This window comes from Mangifera indica, chromosome 17, assembly GCF_011075055.1.
Source record: "Mangifera indica cultivar Alphonso chromosome 17, CATAS_Mindica_2.1, whole genome shotgun sequence".
Lineage (NCBI taxonomy): Eukaryota > Viridiplantae > Streptophyta > Magnoliopsida > Sapindales > Anacardiaceae > Mangifera > Mangifera indica.
Window position 1 is genome coordinate 921,960 of NC_058153.1, and position 19,333 is coordinate 941,292.

The following is a 19,333-nucleotide window of genomic DNA, read 5'->3' on the forward strand; positions in this document are numbered from 1 at the left end:
TTCTTTTAGTGGAGGACCCTTATTGAGTTGATCAATAATATTAGACTTTATGCACAAATCTCTTTTTCTTTCTTTTCGAATTCCTTTTTACTTAGGAACTGTTAAAATCAACAATGTAGAATATATATCAGGTCTTTTGTAAGTTTGAAGGTTGAGGGAGGGGCAGGTCTTAAGTCTTAATGAGCTTACACCAACCAAGGGAAAAGGAATTAATGGCGTTTTTCCTCTGTCCATTCCAACACTGTATAGTTACATTCATTAACAAGCCAGTTACATAAACTCCAGAAACAAGAGATGAACAGAGAGAGAGAGATGGAGTTTTGTAGCCCTTCAAAAGAAAAACCAAAAGGGCTTAGAAAGGGAGGAAAATTATTGCACTCACAGTCAAAGAAGCACACATTTAGATTAATTTACAGAACACAGCCATTAAGAATTCCACAGCAAACCTTCTCCAAAGCTATTTGAAAAAACACTGCTTTCTGGCAGTTCAAACTGATCACACACATACCCATCGCAATCCTCTACGCTTTGTAACCAAGGTGGTGTATACATCCAGCCATCTACAGGGTCAACATACACGAATTCATTCCTCAACTCGGCCGAATCATAATCATAACTGGTACCTAAACTGGGCAATTCCACTATCTCAGTCAACTCATCTGACCCAGTTGACAAATCCATAGCTGAAACCAAAGAAGATAACGAAGATGACGATGATGATACTGATGCCGAGTCAAATTTGTCCATTTGAGCTGCTTTAGCCGCCGCGGCTTGTACATCACGTGGAGCGAGCGAGACAGGTCGAGGCAGTGAGTTAGCAAGTGCGGGGAAGTTGAGAATTGCGGAGTTACCCTTGATGCTCAAGGCAGCCACGTCGTGAGCTCGTGCTGCCATTTCTGGGGTGGGGAAAGTTCCAAGCCAAATACGAGACTTTTTGCGTGGCTCCCGGATTTCGGAGACCCATTTGCCCCAGGTTCTCATACGAACGCCGCGATATACGGGGTGCTTGCTGGAGTCTCTGATTCTTTTCATCTTTTTGGAGTCTTGGTTGTTGGTGGTAGTGCTGTTTTGGGTGTCAGGTTTTGGGTTTTGAAGTGAGCCTTGTGAGTTAGGAGATGAAGGCGATGAGTTGGAGCTGCTTTCAGTTTCCGATGAATGTTGTAGTTCACTCATTTTCTCCCTCTTGAATGATTCTGATGATAAATTAAAAGGTGTTGGCTAGAAGTAGTAGAGATTGGCTTACAAGTTGGTGTTAATTTATTCAGACTTAGTTTTAGAGGAGAAAATAAGTAAAGCTGGGGACTTCTAGCTTGTTGTAGACCGAAAGCAAAATAGGGAAAGAATAAATATAGGGGAAGTTAAGAGGGGTAGTTGTATGGAAGCAAAATGGATAAAGAGAAGGAAAGTTTGAAGAGTAAGCAGAGGAAGGAAAGGGAAGAAGAAGAAGAAGAAGAAGATAGGGGGAGAAGGAGGAGGGGCATGCAGCTGGTTTCAAGGATAGGGGTATAATAAGAATGAAGAGAAATGTAAAAATGGAATTATTTTACGCTTCATTTCCCAATGAATCATACAACACTTATAAAGGAAGCATACAAGAGTAAGAAATAAAAGATAGAAGAATAAGACCCCACAAGAGAAATGGGTCACACTGCTAGACCTTCTGATACAAAAGGGTCCCCGTGCTCTAGCACCACGCAACCCCATTAATATTTGGCCAAAAGATTTGTTCCCACCCAAGGTTTGGTGTAATTTTCAACTCTTATCCTTTAATTTTCAAAAATTAAATATTTTACCTCTAAATAAAATTCAATTAAAATTCTCGGTTAAAATTAAAGATAAAATCATCATTTAATAAAATAATTTTAAAAACTAATGTTTTATCACATTTTCCTTTATAATTTAAAAATCTAATAATTTTCTTCTGTCTAAAATGATAATTTTACCTTTAAAGTTTTGAAACCATTATCGGAGATGACAAAGTTGGTGGTCTCTAACCACGTTTGTCCTTTCGCTCGGGATATCTCCTCATGTCGATCAAACTCATGACTCTGATTAAAATGATTATTTTTGACGAAAACGAATTCATTTTCATCAGAGAAAATCACTGTCGTCGGTGGGTGGGAACAAGTCAACAGGAGGAGATAAGTTGGGAGAGAGAGCTAATACAGTCGGAGATAACTAACTTATCGTCTCCGATGATGGTTTCAAAATCTTAGGGGGATACTTGTTATTTTTTAAACTTTGGGTGAGAAAAAATTATTAGATTTTTAAACTGAGGGGAGAAAATACAATAAACTTTAGTTTTTTTAATTTTTTATTAAATGATGATTTTGTCATTAACATTAATGGAGTTTCTTAATAGAATTTTGTTCATTGGTAGGAATTTGAGTTTTTGAAAGTTAAAGGGTATGAGTTAACACTACATTTAACCTTGGGTGGGAACAAGCATTTTGGCCTTAATATTTCAAACTTGGCCCTTTACCTCTTTCACCTCTTGTCACTGTTCATTTATTCCCCACCCCACCACCCCACCCCACCCACTGGCCTTATCTCTTCTCCCTTGAATTCTTGTATTATTTATCACATCTCCCCCTACGACAAGTCTTTCCAAAAGCAGTTGGTAGAGGTAGGGGCATATTACTTTAATATCACATAGTCCTTAATGCTTATAATATCACCTCTCAAGGAACTTCATCTTTAGCCTCAACCCAATATTCAATTTATTTAGCTTTTTCTTATTGTTTTGTTGGATATTTTTGAGGTGCAAAACTATAATGTCCCAGTGTGAAACTTGTTTTGATGATCAAAATTGAGGCCGTATCGTCCCAAATTGGAACCAGCTGAACCACAGGAAAAGATATTAATTTCATCAATGGGTCCAATTTTACCTATTGATATATTCAAGAATTATATTGCAATACGTAAGTAAAATTAGCAAGCTCTCTGTCGCTTTGTTTGAGTCACCTCTCAGACTTGCATGTCAATCTTTTAATATCTGATGTATTGTTTGTCACTTTGTCCCCTTTTCTGTTGCCCCTTTTTTGTTTTATTTTACCATGGTTGATTTGAAATGCTGAGATTTATAATAGAGAAGGTATTCAAAGAGAAGTTCAAGTCAAGATTGTTGGCTTCGCTCGCAAAGCTCAAGACTGAAAAAGTTCTTCTCCAGGAGCAGAAAATGGTTATCTTTTTATAATCTACGCATGAGCAGTATCAACCAGAAAGATTAAAGAAGGTTAGAAAGGAAAATATATTATATGTAGAAAGAAAGCGGTTGGTTGCTTGAACAGCTGCTGGAGTCTGGAAGAGTGATTGTGCAATTCATGGATAGCTCTGGGAAACATTCACTGATATACGTCAAGGTATTGTTTACTTTGTATAAATAACCCTGTATCTTGATAGTTTAAAAAATCACAGACTACCTTATATTAAACTGCCAACAAAGTTAGATATATAAACTTATCAGTCATATGTATAATACACATACAAACTTAATATTTTTTCCACCGATATGAAATTTACCTATAAATATCACACAAACTATTTAACTATCCTCATAATAGCTTTCCCATGATCATACAAAATCAATATCTCTCTCATTGATACGGGATTTGCATTTGCTTAGGAATGTCAGACCTCCGCTGTCATAAACCACTAAAGAGGAGCAATTTCTGTCCATTTTATTAAGTGTTGCACCTCAGAGCTCCAAATGTATGTACAATTTTCAATTTCCAATCAATTGACTCACCCCACCTGTTAGAATATGACTAATCTTCAACCTCAAGGGGCCCTACACGAGAGCTCTCGCAGGAAGTATCAATTTCATTACGACCAAAACTTAATTAACAAGGCAACGTCCAACCTTCATTAATTTTACTTGCAAACTTGTATGACTGAAATTTATCCCAGGTCAATCCTCCTTTCTCTTGTTTGACCAGCCATTAATACAACTTTCTATTGACAACGGCGGCCCAGTGCAAGGCAGTTTTATTGGAATGAACAAATGTACATTCTTTCAATCTATTTTTAAGATGAAAACACCCTGCAGATCAACCAAGTTTTATAATGGCCTCTGAAATCACTGTGCATGGATGTGACAAGAATTAGTTCTTGAGTTCTTCCATATGTATCATATAAGCTTCCGGGATGATCTGTAAATTCAGATTAACCAAGTAAATAATAATCAGTTGGAGTAGAAGAAAAAATTGTACCCATTGAAATGAGCTGTTTCTGGGTATGAAGGAGGGCACATATATGAATACTACCGTTGCTGCAAAATTTATTAATCAGTGTGCATTCTGGTGATTTCGGATTTGAATTGTGAACTCTTTTTAATTGGGGGAAACTTTATTGCAAGCCAGCAAAACCCACCGTGCACCATCATTTCTCTAAACTCTGCTGGTGGGGATGGATTCAATACTAAGTTGAGAGTCGGTTCGAACCCCAATACCTTGTTTGCGCTTTCACTTGTTTGAACTGGTATATAGTAAAATAAGTTAGTGTTCGAGCTCGTTCGGAAGGTTGTTAGTATGAACAATGTCTTCAATAAGATAAATAATATCACTCAAAAAACAAATACTTCAAATTTAATTCGAACTTAACTTGAATTTATAACAGTCAATTTGAGTTTAAGCTCTGACTCAATTGATTGGTAAACAGTAATATTAAAAAAAGAAGTTAATGAGTCATCGAAGAAAAAAGACAAAAAATAAAAACACTGGAGAAGAAGAGTTTTGTTGCGGTAACATTGACAAGTCTTTAAAGTTGAGTCAAGTTTTCACACTAGATATTCGGTTTGAACTCGAGCTGAACATGAATTCAAACCTAAACTAGTTCTACTTAAATACACCCTTAATATGATTGGGGTAGAGGCAAATAGTTCGGTACCTTTGGAGTAACGGAGCTGCTGGGTATTGTAGACCCAAATGTCCCCCTACATTTAAATTGCAAAGTAACGCACCCAACAAAGACAAATTATAATCATTCCACTGCTGGAGGTTGTTTATTTCTATAGGGCCTGCCCTGAGCGACCAAAAATTACTTACCTCAAGAAAAAAACCTGGTGAATTCTTGGTGCTTATAATTACATCCATAGGGTTTTCTGACACTGAATAAAGACTGAAGTAAAGATAATTTCACCATGAAAATGACACAGCAGTGGTCTGATTTTGCCTGTAATTAATATTCATCACTTGTGCTCTTGATTCCGTACAACAGACATAACGGTTGAAAAACCTTATTTATCAGTTGCTTCTGAAGGAACTGATCGATATATATTTGCCAGGTTTTTCCTGTCCTTAAGAACTGAATTGACTTAAACAAGTCTAAAATATTGAAACTTGATCACATGTGCGTGGGATCGGCTGCCCACCAACTTTCTTGTTTGGTGAAATGTAAGTTAAATTGTATTGATTTATCATCGTTTCTGTTCACCACCATGCATCTGGCAATACCTTGTCTCTATACAGTGTTGAGTTGGAGAGTCATTTCAATGCAGCAATATTATATTTCTTTCGTATTCATTTGGAGCCTGGTGATTCTGCAGGATGCATGGCGAACAATATGCTTTCATTGTTACCCAAATGCGTCAAAAGCTACTGAAAGCTACCGGTTTTACTGCGTCTTCTTGAAATTGAAAGTTGTGAAAGATGGGAGGTTGTTTGTCACATGCGTTGCCCATACATGATACATGAAGCCAGTGTGGCTTTCAGAAACTCTCGCTCTTCTATTTCGGAACTCCATAATTTGCCTAGTTGGACTGGGATTTCCTAACTAGTTTTCTTTCAATGCAGTTATTGACAATTAAATGCAGTTTGAACGACAAGTTTTGGGCACGCCTGGCGTAGGGACCTCTCATTCAATATCTTCTCCTTCCATAAAAAAATTTTATAATTAAATCCAAGTATTAGGGGTGATCAAAGTATCCCCAAAACTGGGTACCTGAAGATCCTATTCAGGTATAGGTTGTAAATGTTAGAAAACCGGTTTTCGATTCAGGTACTGGTTTATCATTATTAATGACATGAATAAATTAGAAGAAATTTATGAGTAAAGGTATAGTATGGGTTTCTAATCTCTCAGTGTGCTTCGACATCTAAATTAAAATCTTAAATCCTTGTAATAAAAATGTAGTAAAAGAAAATAAAGATCGTTCTCTCGAAGAGTTCTAATTAGTACGTCGTCATAAATCACTCAAAACAAAAAAATAAAGAGAGTTTTGAATTGAATGTGAATTATAATTAAAAACAGTAAATAAAATTCAGTAAAATAATCTAAAATAAATATTCAATTAAATAAACCTTGGTCTATGGTCACATCTACCATTAAATTACGATTGATCATTGACACTCAAGAGTATCGAATTAATTATTCAAATATTCGTTGTGGTATTAATAACCTGTCTTTCCTTATGATTATTTAACTAAAAATATGTATTCCAATTAACTTTTATTGATTAACAACTCAGATACGATCTTGAATTTAATTAAATAATAACATTAAAAATTAGAAAAACCAATGAACAAGACAACACAAGCGTACGACGTTGCATTTAATCTAGTTGATTATTTTTCTAGGATTTATGGTTCCTGACGTAACAAACAATAAATCCTAGTTGCCACTTCGATTATATGGATTGAACAATTATGGATTTAACACTTAAATTAGCAGTAAATTTTAGTAATTGATAAACTAATTACACACCTTAACAATCAACCAACACAATTATGAAAAACAATTCAGAAAGCTAATCAATATTTAAATAATTAAAAAGATACGTTAAAAAACAAAAATCTCACAACTTGTAGTTTATGGTTTCAAATTCCTTCAACCAAAAAAAGAAAGGTTAGCCATTGTATGCCCTTGGCAGTCCACAATCCTTCAAATCAAATTCAAGAAAATGACGATAATGATCAAAAGAAGATCTCCCTCTCTCCAAAAAGAAAAAAAAAAATATAGATATATATTCTCCAAATCAGATAATGATGATAATAATCTTTATATATATCTAAGAAAATATATTTTTCTATATATTTATCTTTTATCTAAAATATTTATCTTTTTCAGCTAATAATCACTTTTTTTTTTAGGAAATAAATCTTGACATTTCTGAAATATCTCAGCTGATTTGGACATCCAAATTTAATTTTCGAAATCTGTTCTCGTCATTTTACGTGCCCATGCCTAGTCAACATTACGGATTTTATTGATTCGTAAATCTACTTCAATTTTAGACTTCTTGACCCAACTCAATTCCGAAAATATTCAAAGTTTTCTGAGTGTAAAAAGATAAATAATTTTATTAGATTGAATTAAATTTTTACACAACATAAGGAAATTAAAAATCCAAATACTGACAATTAATAACATTATCATAGGGCTTGAGGAGGAGAGAAGTTAATTTTGTTTAGGTTTGGATACAAGTTGAACAAAGCCCCAACGTAAATTAACCTTAATTCGATTTGAATGGATGATAAAATGATTTGAGCTTAACGTGAGTTCGTGAAGCTATATTGAAGGAAACTTTGGCTTAAGCTCGACTCATTTGAATGCGAGTTGAGCTGGCATTGAGCCCACGAGTCCAGCCCTAATCCTATTGACAAGATGATCCGGAAGCAACCCTGATGTTGATTCTCATATTTATATTTATTATAACTGGTAGTTTATTGCACTACAGCACATGGACCAATTACACCAGTATTAAATCAACATCACATGCACCAAAGTGATCAAAGTTAGTGCTAAGAACAGTATAATTTTTTTGGATTGGGTGATTTATTTATAGCTTTTTCCTGTCTTAGGTTGATGTGCCAATCTGAACCCTAATAAAAGAGGAGGCTAGAGAAGGAAAACCTGCCAGAAGAATATAACAGACTTATCTGAATCCAATAATAAATTGGTTCTGGAACAACGAAATAACATTCTAGCAAGCACCGGTCTGTTAGAATTGCTACATAATCGACTGGCATTAGCATAAAAATTCACCAACATTCTCATGTCGGAGACTAGAGGAACAAGAAATAAACATAAATTCAGAATTTTGTTGTGCTTATTGCTTCTATGAAATCAACAATATGAAGAATATCTAGCTGTAACATTTTGATTGTTTCACAACTTCAGCTTTTTTTGGCAGTTAAATGTCAGAAATCTAAATGAGGCAATTTCCAGACGTACACAGTTCCAATAAGAGAGCGGACATTAGTTTGTTAACCCTTTCTTCTCTTGGGGCTTAAAATGAAGTCGTCATCGTTGTCGTCACTATCATTGTTTAATCTTTTTTTGGCTTTAACATCGCCATTTTTGGATGCCTGTTGCTGCTTCTGTGAAGTCTCAGGCTTACTGCTGATGAGCGGTTTTGAAGGTTTAACTGGAGTTCCCATCCGCTGTTGCTTTTGTTTTCTCTGCTTTTTCTCATATGCCTTTTTGGCTCTATCTGCGGACAACAATCCATGTTCCATCATCCTGCAAAAAGACTTACGTTACCACTTTGATATTACTTGGCAATGCATGCTGTATATAATAGGAAAAACTGAAACTAAATATTGCACATTTGGCAGAATAATCTTGTATTAAAAAGAAAAGTTAACGTTGTCTTGATCAATCACTCTGAATTGTTGGAGAGGGGTTAAAGGTTCTGCTAACCTAAGCCCAGTCATATGTTGGTAGGTTAACAGCAGTTCAACAACAGGCTGAAGCTAGTTTATGCTGATAGGGGTAGATTCAAGCCAAGCAGAGCAGAGCAGAGCTTGGGACCAATTCAAGCTCAGCTCAAATTCATAATGCCAACTCAAGTTCAAGCTTGTTCAAGCTGATGTGCAGTGTTGTTGAAGGCAAACATAACCTATGGGATATATAGTATCACTAGAGGGAAAACGAGCCGAACTCAAGCTGAACTGCCCAGCTTGATTAGGCTCATTTGAGCTGAATGGTGGATTCAACTTGAATCCAACCCTACATATTAAAGGGCTAATCCACCCCCAACCATTTCTGCGATGTCACAAGTTCTAGATTTCTATGGGTCTGCAAACTGTCTTCCAATGTTTCTAAATACAATCTTCCAAGATTGATTGTGTGGCATAAATAGCACACTGATTCCATGAAAAACTCAAAATCAATAAATCTACAGCTTGTATATATATGTATACAGTGCATACGTGCCTGTGTTCAGTAAAGCAGGCTCAAGTTGATTTGGTTACTAAAGGACTTGATGCAAATGAATAAAACCTAAGACTGGTTCTCATTTTCAACCAAAAAACCAATTTTTTTAATCAAAACACAATGGTTTAAGTTAACCAAGGGCCAAAACGATAGAGACAGATATGCTTAATTGGGCTAACAATTGTCAAGGCCCCAAGGAAATACAATGGAATTTGGATTTTGAGGCGCCATAACCCCACCAAATTGAGGCTTCTTTTAAAATTTACAGGAGCCCTGACTGAATATGATAATTCCATGTTGAGGTTTGCCAACAAAGTGCTACTCTGAAATGAGTCCTGCATGACAACAAGACATCATTTCATGATATCAAGAATCAAAATCGAAACCAAGATACTGAAAATATAGTTTATTTTCATAAAATATACTAAGCACACAGATAGGTGCAATACATACCAAACAAAGCACTAGCTGTAATAAAATAGCCAACCACATGATCAAGTTCTCCAACCAGGTAGGTATCCAAACATGCTTTATTGTGAACATCCTTTGATTTCAAAATACCACACCGTAATGCCGATTCCTGTCGGATTTTAGGCATACCGCTACTAACAAGGCACATCAGCACATTGAAGGCCTATATTGAGTGTTACAGAAGAATAATAGACCAATATCAGAGTGCTGCAACTGTGCAGTCGGTAAACGATCCTAAAGTCATACAGATTTCACTTCATATCAGCTCATGAGCTTGAACCATTTTCACCTATGCTAACCGTCACTTACTCAAAATACAAAAACTAATAGTAAGTATTTAGATCTAACTTAAAAATTAAAAAAAAAAAAAAAAAAAACTAATACAGGAATGCATAGACAATATAATGTCTTTCTTTACCAGTAGCCTATACCGGATAGCAGCAGAGTAAGAAACTCTTCATAGCATGGAGCCCCAGAAGATTTAGGAAATCAAATCTCTAACTAATATTCTATTCTCATAACAGGTAGAACGAGTCTTGGCACCCAACTGGTTGAATCTTCCTTTACAACGTTAAAAATGTGTGAAAAAGCATAAACAGCCAAGGCCAGAGACTCCTCTTCTTTAAGGCCAGCCAAAGTAGCTACTTCCAAGAATCTCAGTTCACCGACTTGCATCATGCTCTTAAAAGTTTTATGATTGGGAAGTTTTGGTTTATGAATGAGTTGAAACAAACAACATAACCATTTTGGATATCAATTCCAGAACCTAAATCCCCATCAATCTCCACTCCAGCAATATGACAACAATATGTGGGCACTAGCAATGCGGTGAACTGATGGTTAGTAAGAAGTCAAGATCTAAAGCATCCATTTTCCCCTGATAAAAGGAATCTATATTCTCTACTGATACAGGGCAAGAAGCTTCCATTTACTTCCCAAAGTTTCCATCCCAAAGTCTCCAATATCTGATCCAATTGAAAATTCTTCTGCTCACTGATTTTCTTCTATATCAGGACTACTGGTTCTCTAAAAAACCCTCATACTAAAGCCACCACATTATATTCCATTTGCAAATCTCCACTGCAGAGACTTTAGACATTTAAGAAGAAAGAGGAAAGCATCAAATCTTTAATCATGAGAAGCTACAACCACCTACAGTTTAACAAACAGAACTATTCTTCAAAATTTCTAAGTTAGGTAAGTGAAACATATTTACGGAAACTCCTCCATTACACTATCAAATATCACATCTGATATTCCAAATATATGACATTTTAACTACCTACCAAGTTACAAACTTATACACCATTGTCATCACACGCAATTTGTTAGATGTACATCAAATAAATGATGTTGCAACTCTCAGCAGAACATAACATTATCAGGGAAGTACAGTAACATCCATCAACAAGCAAGAGAGAGGGCTTTCCTGCCTCCCCACCTCCACCCCTCTCTTCACACTACTTTTGCTACTCCCCACATCATAACAAATTCAACTATACATAATACAGATCATTAACTTGTTCAAACGAACCAACAGAAATATAGTATGTAGTCAATAGTCAGCATCTTTATAATCAACTGATAGTTATTTTACCAATCCAACAAAAATAGAACTTATTTTCAGCTCACAACCACAGCCAAAAAAAAAAAAAACAGTGCAGATTACCTTCCTAAGTTCCTAAATGCATCAAAGAGGTCATCTAGGCTTGAATTGGCTAAGCCTGAAGAATGTCCTTCCACGAAAAAACATGCTTTCATAACATGCCTTTTCAGTAGGAAAATTATGGGAGCTCTTTTAATGTGAAATTATCCAAGTGACCTCAGAAGGACCAGAAAATAATTTATCCAAGGTTCAGACCAATGAATGAATTGTTTTAAAAAAACATTTTTAGCTCTCCCTGCAATTACAATACAGTTAAATAAAGAAAGAACAACAGTGAAATTAAAAGAAAAGCTAACCAAAATTCTGCCATTTCACTTGATGGTTTCTGTTTTGACAACGACTCATAGAATATCCTTAATGGTTCTCTCTGTAGGTAAAAAGCAGCAAAAGATGAAAGAATGAGTGGCATTAGACCAAAGAAACATCATAATATTTCTAAAAGAAGAACAGAAAATAACCGTTATTATTTTCTCTACCTCTTCAGGAGGATCATACTTCTGTCCAGGCAATGTGAACACTTTCTTCTCTCTTACTTTAGTGGTTGTTGTCACGGTTGTTTTTGAGGAACTTGAACTTGCTTTTGACTTTATCTTCACAATTGAGATAAAAAAGATAGGAACCATCAAACCATGTCGGAAATATATTGGACCTATAAATGTAGAGATTGAAACTCATATTATACAAAATCAATTGGTTTGTGCTAAAATTCAATCCACACACTTATTTACCACTCACTCATATTACATTTATTAGATATGAGAGTTTAGTCTCTAACACCCCCGTTATATTTATTAGACGTGAGAGTTTAGTTTCTAACACCCTCGTTGCATTTATTAGATATGAGAGTTTAGTTTCCAACACCCCCACTTAAGTGCGGCACCTAGGGTGTTAGACCTGCTGGTTTGACTCAGCCGGTTTTTGGCGGTTTTTCGCTGGGTGCATTGTCATTTATATCCATGAATACTTTACGCAGTTAGTCCTGCCATTTGGCTAATACTTTAATACCATATCGGAAATATATATTGGGTTATAAGTGTGAAGATTAAAACTCATATTACACTAAATCAATTGGGTTGTATTAAAATCCAATCTACACATTTATGTATCATTCACTTATATTACTTTTATTAGACATGAGACTTTAGTCTCTAACCAACCAAATACAAATTTATACGAATGACAGAATAAAACCCAAAAAAAAAAGAAAGCTCGATGCCTGGAACCAAATCTCAACAAAAATCCCACAACTTATTACAGTTAAGTTAATTGCATAAAAAGCTCCACGCCCAGATCAACTAATTCTTTGTTGAAACTAAAATCCCCAAATTTACCAAAAATGATGATAGAAAAAGCAAAGTCCCACCTTCAAAAATTAACAAGTGAAAAGAAAAAATAAAGCTTTTGAGATAGGTACCTCTGTTTTTGTGACGGTAGAGACCGATCTGTTTTGCTTTGAATCGGGCGGTTGATGTTTGCCTGAGCTATCAATCTTCTTCTTGTTGGTGAAATCAATCTTCCCTTTGGAAGAGCCATCTTGATTGCTTGAGGACTTCGCCTTCACCACACTAGCCTTAGTCTCTGTGGCCATCAACTCTTCTTTCTATCAATCGACTCGATTGAAATTCAGGTGTCTGAAAGAATTACAGAAAAAAAAAGGAAAATAAATAAAATCAATTAAAGTTGATGGTTGTTGCCGTTAAACGGCTTTTGAGGTTGCCCAGGTTGTACTTTCTTGCAGTTAGTTTCTTGGAAAGTACGGTTTTAACCTTGGCTCATAGTATGATGGTCAAAATCAAGAATTGAGGGCTTAGATATTATCATCCAGTGGCTTACACTGACTTTCACGCGACTGATGGTCGGGACACGTGGTGGAAAGTCATGCCCAGTTGGTCTTTATTACATTTTTTCTCATATCAAAATTTCAGAATTTTTTATTGATCATCGAATTTTCGGTTTTTTATTAAAAAATCAAAATATTTTATTTTTCAAAAAAAATATTTAACAAAAGTTATTAATATTATTGTTTTATTTTGTTTTTAAATAAGATGATTAGTTTTTTTATTTCTAATAAAAAATGAAAAATTTAGTTATTTTGATATAATAATTTAATAGTTTAATTTATTAAATTAAAAAAATGGAAAATTTAATTCTTTAATATAAAAAAAAACTCAATTTCTTTGATAAAAAATGATAATCCAATATATTTAAGAGTTATTATTTCATGAGAAAAATGTATTTTTTTTTAAAGGAAAATAACAACAATTAAAAGTATTACATTAATTTTTTTTAAATGAAGGAAACAAAGTTTTTTTTTTTTTTAAATAAATCGATCAAACTTTTTAATTTTTTTAATAAAGGAATTAAGCTTTTAATATATCCTATTTAAAATATTAAATTATAAAATGATTTTAAACTATATAAAATAGGGATGACATGTCGGTTTTTTAATTAAAAATAATAACGGAAACATTTGCAATGATGTATATATTGGCATAAATATTTATAACTCACAAAAATTTCAAATTATACTATTATCCTAAACTTATTTTGCTTTATTATTTGAACTTAGCAAGAGACTCATACACAATCCTAATTTTTTTTTTTATTTGAAAGAATCTAAATGAACAATATAAATTTAAGATTTTAAGATGATGATAATATGAAATTATTATTATTTTATTTAAAGAGACGTATCCAAGAAATTTTATTTTTCAATTAACCCAAATTTTTCAGTGCCTTATTTCATTACATACATATATCCACACTACCATATATAACATGGAGATATTAATTAAAATAGACAAAAAATTTTTCGCTTAAATCTTTTTAGGTAAACGTACAGTAGTTTTACTTTTATAAGTAAATTTTTTTGTAACTCCAAAAATACCCTCCCAGCCCTGTAGGTATAGACGCTAGAAAGAAGGTGTGGTGCGCGCGGTGCGTGCGGGGTGAACGCGGTGCGTGCGATGCGCACGGTGCGTGCCCAGTGCGCAGTGCGTATAGAGTGTGTGCACCCTCATATAATATATATAAACAACTGCGCGCAACCTTTCTTATATATATATATATATATATATATATATATATATATATATATATATATATATATATATATATATATATATTAAATAATAATAATTATTATTATTTATATATATTATATTAAATATTATAATATTTAATATATATATTTATTAATTATATTTTTTAAATATTTTATATATATATATGAGAGTGTGCGCACTCTGTACACACCGCGTGCACCACACCTTTCTTTCAACGCCTACACCTACAGGGCTGGGAGGGTATTTTTGGAGTTACAAAAAAATTTGCTTTACGCGGAAAAGTTTTTGCCTATTTTAATTAATATCTTGTTTTCTTCAAAAGGCCGAGTAAGTCCTTGATTTCATTTTCTGTAATTGAAGTGTCCTGAGGCCGAGCAGGTGAATTTAGATACATACTCTAAAACTGAACTTCAACAGAGTTTGGACGAGGGGCCTGGAGAAAATCTTGATGCTTTAAATGGGACAGCGGCATAGGCATGAAAGCTCCATGAAAACCATACGGGACTCGGCATGGCAGTGTGATTTTGACGACTGCCTCACTTGAAAACCTCTTCGTGTCTATTATATAAGCCTGCAAATATATATTACTGGTATTATATTCATATGCCCCTTTGGCCTCTACCATATCAGAAACTAAAGCTTGCAATGCAAGTCTTGAATTAATCGGCTACTCACTTGAGATGTATTTGTACGCTCATTGTGAACAAAACTGATGATCCAGCCATCGTCTTCTTCAAAACCCTTTCCTTTGGAGACAAATGCAGCTCCAGTGCAAAATACGGTTTCTTCCAGCTCGTAGTATTCCATTTTTATCAGCTTTTCAGATTGCGTGTCTCTCTGATTTGCCAAAGGAAACTGTGTAGCTTCTTCTTCAAAGTATAACTTGGCTAGACCTCTATATTTTGGCATGCCTGAAATATTAAAATCGAATGTTTACTCATTTATAGATTTGCATGAGAAGGGTTTCAATGGAGGAGGCTGATTTTTTATTCCGCAATTACCTGACTGAGAACTTGCCGTTGTATCAACTATCTGGGTGTAGCCATATTTGCGTTTAATACCTGTATGGTTTCCGTTGATCATAGGGAAATCCATGGAGAATTTTGATTCACAGAGCTTTCTCTCCTTAACCTCTCCAGTTCGCATATTCAATCTCCATTCATAAGGGCGAGAAAATACATCTTCTGTTGCGGTATTTACATGCCTACTTTCAGAATTTCTCTCAGAATTATTCAAATCTAGAGGAGGCCCTGGTATGACTGATTCAAGAGCTCTACATCCCAAAACTACAACCTGTTCACAATCAGAATTTAATCAGTTTTTGTACTAGTCCAAACAAGATTGTGACCCAAACAACTTGAATCTTCATTTTTGAGCGAAATGTAGAACGACTAGGTATAAATATTTTTTCAGTTCTTAAGTTTTGAATAGGCTTAAAAAGAGTGGTTAGGATTTAAGTTTTTGCCCTTGATATTCAACAGAAATTTCAATCTCATTGGTTCTCCTTGTTTTAAAACTTCAGTAGTATTTGTAATTTTTTTATTCTCTGTCTCTGGTATTTCCGCTGCTTGTTTTGAATTATTATTTGTTTCCTGGGTTTTCGCATAACAATGATAGTAATAGTTTAAACCAAAATGATAAATTACCTCGTCCCCATCCTCAAAGCAATTGATTATGTGAAATGTGCAATTTGGTTTCACATCGAACCACTGGATTGAATCTGCATCACCATAGCGAGGCATCACCCCAATCCTTGCATATCCTTTGCGTTCGTAATTGATCAATCTAAATATTGAAACTAAATTGTGTTAGAAATTTATATAAAAAACTGTCAAGAGTTGAAGAATATGCACTCACTGTCCTCCTTGCATCAGCCTGTTTATGTCTATAGAAAGAGGAAAGTCAAGAAATATATTATAACTGCAATATAAAAGAAAAAACCCCATAAGGAATCAGATTTTCAGTTACATGGTAAAATATGGAGAACTGATTTCTAACTACCTCCTTGTAACTCCGATTTCATGGCAAAGGGTGCACCTGTTGAGTCGGAGATCCATTCTGTGAACTAATTTATTTCCATCAGCTGCAGGACAGATACCAGATGGACGCATTAGAATGTTTCTTTTTTTGGGTAACAATTAACCCTACCCGGGCTAGAGCATCCCTTTGGGTTGAATTAATACTACCAATCATATAAAATATCGGGTTTGAAAATAGAAACTCTAGGAACCACTCATAACTATTAAATCAAATAAGTTAAAAATTTGATTTTAAAAAACACTTGAATCCATATTTTCTTATGTATAGAGTTATCTCAAACCATCTCTTATGAGCAGCTTAAACGATCAAGAGCATACCTGAAACTACTCCCACTTCAGCAAAAGGTTTAGCTGCATCAATCCCCATAATGATAAGCTCCCCAGAATCTGGAGCTTTCTGTTGCGTAAGAAAAATAAAATTTAGAAAATCCCATACAATACAAAGTGAATAAATAAGACAGGTTCTGTGTAAAGTTACGAGAAATAACCTTCGGATGGCTGGTGAAAGGTCGATTCCAAGTTCCATTGACATCCCAATTATCCAAAGTTTTCAGCGTGAAGATGTCAATCTCTTGTGGGATGTGATTTTCTGAAATCGAGTAAAACTTGCCCGAATGCTCAAAAACATTGGTGTTGCTTAAGTATTTGTTTATTTTGCCAAACCTCAGCTGAGAAAATAGAAATAGCAATAATAAAATAAATTAGATAACCAGTGATATACGTAGAAGAAAGTTGCAACAGTGAATCTGGAGGCACAAATAAACATGATGATTTTTATCTTTTACGATAGTTTGGGGCCAATTAAACAGGCATGCAATGTTTTGAATCCAAACCGGATATTGATCAAGTGAAAGGATCGTTCTAGATCAAATCTAATTTGGTCTTGTGTAAGGTGTGGGTTAAAGTCCCTTAAACTAATATATAATCCAATACACGCCCTTTCCACCTCCTAATATTTGAAGTTAAAAGGAATTTTAGATGATGATGTCATCGAATGATCGGACAGCTTTAACTCATTAGTTGAATAATGAATTGGGACACTTCGATTGTAGGTCGAAATGGACCAACCACAGATACAAAAATTGACCTTATCCGGATTGGGTAAGGCCACAGTTTCGGGCGGATCGATCAAACTAACTGGACTTAGCAGGGTTTGAAATCCATGCAAGTATGTTCTCCACCGAGGGTTCCTCGTGAATCCCTATGATCCATGTGAGAATATTTTGATTATCAGGATGAAGCTAATCGAATTAGAATGCGTACAAAGTTTAGCAAATAAGCTGACAAAACTGCCCGTGAATCGCCTTGGATGGCAGGAAGAAAAGAAGGCTTATTTCTCAGCTTTTCCAGTTTGAAGGTTTCAGTCTCAACATGTCTGTTATTGTAAACAACGTTCCAGCTCCCATTAGTTCCTTTAGTAAAATACAAAGCATGAAGCATTCCCTCTCCTTCGATCCACACATGATTAGACTTCCCAAATATAGATTTTGTCGATTTTAGTCCTCCAAAAAGAGGGTTCGGCCCTGCACTTAAAGAAAAAAAATTAATAAAGTGACATTGTCAACAGTAATGTATAACTACCAGGTTGCTGTAACCGATGAAGCATTGTGAATTAAAAAAATATAGAGAAGATAATAAGCTCCCACATTTGCATCTTAATGATGTAAATTACACACTCCTATCTTGCCTCTTTTGGAATTTCCTGAAAGGAATCCACAAATCAGGGGCAAATATATTATATATGATTCCTTTGAATGGGTCATCCCAAACAAGTGTCTCAAATTAATATTGGATTCTTTGTTCTATTCCATGGCTTTTCTTACTGCCTTTGTCTTCAAATTAGAAAGCAGCAAAGAAAAATCCATCTACTTGAGGACATAAAAACCAGTTGTAATCCCCATGCCTTATTCATTCATATTGTGTAAGGTAAGCAAATATGACGGATGAACGAACCATTTCTTATGTAGACACCTTCTGGAAAATCTTCAGGAATTTCCCCTTCAATACTGGTGACAAGAACAGCTCCTCCCAACTCATCAACTGGAGTAAAGTTACTCTGCAAGTAACCGAAAAAAACCCAGTTAGCTTGTGAAGTGGACTAGAATGGAGCACAGGTAGCCGTCAATGGAACCTGAGAAGGGAGCAAAGGGTGGTCAACGAATTCAAACATATGATCAACAAAAGCGTCCAGCAAATTCACAGAAGTGTTCTTGATGGTTTTGGATACATCGATTCGCATAGAAAGTTGCTGCAATTCTCTCAGGAATGGCTGCTCATGGAATGAATGATAAATGTCAGTAACCAAGTTAGTTTGATTACCAAGAGTTAAGGATGCATACATACCTGGAAAGCAGAGGAGAGTGTTGGCTTAAAACGATCAAAGTTGTATGAGAAGGACGGTTTGTGAAGACAGCAACTTACTTGAAATGCCGAATATGAAGAAGCCATCTCTTTCACAAACCAGAAGTTTGCAATTACCAACAATAAGTGAATAAGATGTTATTTAGGAGCACATCGAATAAACCCATTTGAGCTTTTAAGTTGTAGCCATGATCATTAATTAATAAATATGAGTTCAGGCTTACGCATCATTTATTTTGTTGTTCATTTGGCCAAAATGATGAGAACCATCTCCAAAGGACGGCTAGCCAAATGCTAAACTACTCTATTAGCCACTAGATATTTTATTAGTCCAAAAATAGGAGATTATTTTCCTATTTCAACCTGTGTCTATTTGAAAAATTCATATAATTGATACAATGAACCTTATTCTCTAGATTTATTGATATATTAAAAATTTTTTAATACCATACTTTTATGTGATTTTACCTATCTCTATAACAAAAAATAGGAAAATAATTCTTATAAAAAACTCATAAGAAAGAACTCGTAAAAGGGATAATCTTACACCAATATTTTGTTACCTTCGACCAAAA

At 34.8% G+C, this 19,333-nt stretch overlaps 3 protein-coding genes across 5 annotated transcripts; all 3 read right to left on the reverse strand.

Annotated features, from left to right (window-relative positions):
- Positions 1–200: 200 nt before the first annotated feature.
- LOC123200087 (dehydration-responsive element-binding protein 3-like) lies at positions 201–1,563 on the reverse strand. Its single transcript, XM_044615197.1, has one exon. It carries the CDS (start codon positions 1,171–1,173, stop codon positions 427–429), a length of 747 nt encoding a protein of 248 aa, XP_044471132.1. The 5' UTR covers positions 1,174–1,563; the 3' UTR covers positions 201–426.
- Positions 1,564–7,919: 6,356 nt separating this feature from the next.
- On the reverse strand, positions 7,920–13,029 carry LOC123201037. Of its 3 annotated transcripts, none has more exons than XM_044616483.1 (5): positions 12,708–13,028; positions 11,770–11,883; positions 11,590–11,660; positions 9,396–9,491; positions 8,410–8,460 (listed from the first exon to the last, which is right to left on the reverse strand). In XM_044616483.1, the coding sequence occupies exons 1-4, from the start codon at positions 12,879–12,881 to the stop codon at positions 9,419–9,421; spliced, it is 432 nt and encodes a 143-aa protein (XP_044472418.1). In that variant the 5' UTR covers positions 12,882–13,028; the 3' UTR covers positions 8,410–8,460; positions 9,396–9,418. The 3 variants fall into 3 exon arrangements, 2 of the variants coding, with proteins under 2 accessions (XP_044472417.1, XP_044472418.1); XR_006498701.1 differs by having other exon boundaries at positions 9,361–9,491; positions 12,708–13,029; XM_044616482.1 differs by lacking the exon at positions 9,396–9,491 and having other exon boundaries at positions 7,920–8,460; positions 12,708–13,015.
- A 1,726-nt stretch (positions 13,030–14,755) lies between these two features.
- LOC123200845 (carotenoid 9,10(9',10')-cleavage dioxygenase-like) lies at positions 14,756–18,845 on the reverse strand. Its single transcript, XM_044616239.1, has 12 exons — positions 18,741–18,845; positions 18,529–18,666; positions 18,351–18,453; positions 17,661–17,920; positions 16,886–17,065; positions 16,716–16,794; positions 16,360–16,441; positions 16,216–16,278; positions 16,005–16,143; positions 15,360–15,651; positions 15,034–15,269; positions 14,756–14,929 (listed from the first exon to the last, which is right to left on the reverse strand). The coding sequence occupies exons 1-12, from the start codon at positions 18,843–18,845 to the stop codon at positions 14,756–14,758; spliced, it is 1,851 nt and encodes a 616-aa protein (XP_044472174.1).
- Positions 18,846–19,333: the final 488 nt, after the last annotated feature.

Bases quoted from the DNA above. Each gene is read 5' to 3' on its own strand.
- LOC123200845 (XM_044616239.1), bottom strand. From the start codon at position 18,845: ATGGCTTCTTCATATTCGGCATTTCAAGTAAGTTGCTGTCTTCACAAA. The intron at 16,442-16,715 runs GTATGCTCTTGA...TCTGTCCTGCAG, and splicing joins TGAAGTGGGAGTAGTTTCAG to CTGATGGAAATAAATTAGTT. The intron at 16,279-16,359 runs GTAGTTAGAAAT...TTTATATTGCAG, and splicing joins GAAATCGGAGTTACAAGGAG to TTATAATATATTTCTTGACT.
- LOC123200087 (XM_044615197.1), bottom strand. From the start codon at position 1,173: ATGAGTGAACTACAACATTCATCGGAAACTGAAAGCAGCTCCAACTCA.
- LOC123201037 (XM_044616482.1), bottom strand. From the start codon at position 12,881: ATGGCCACAGAGACTAAGGCTAGTGTGGTGAAGGCGAAGTCCTCAAGC. The intron at 11,884-12,707 runs GTACCTATCTCA...TCAATTGTGAAG, and splicing joins CTACCGTCACAAAAACAGAG to ATAAAGTCAAAAGCAAGTTC. The intron at 8,461-11,589 runs GTTAGCTTTTCT...GTCTTTTTGCAG, and splicing joins AGTGAAATGGCAGAATTTTG to GATGATGGAACATGGATTGT.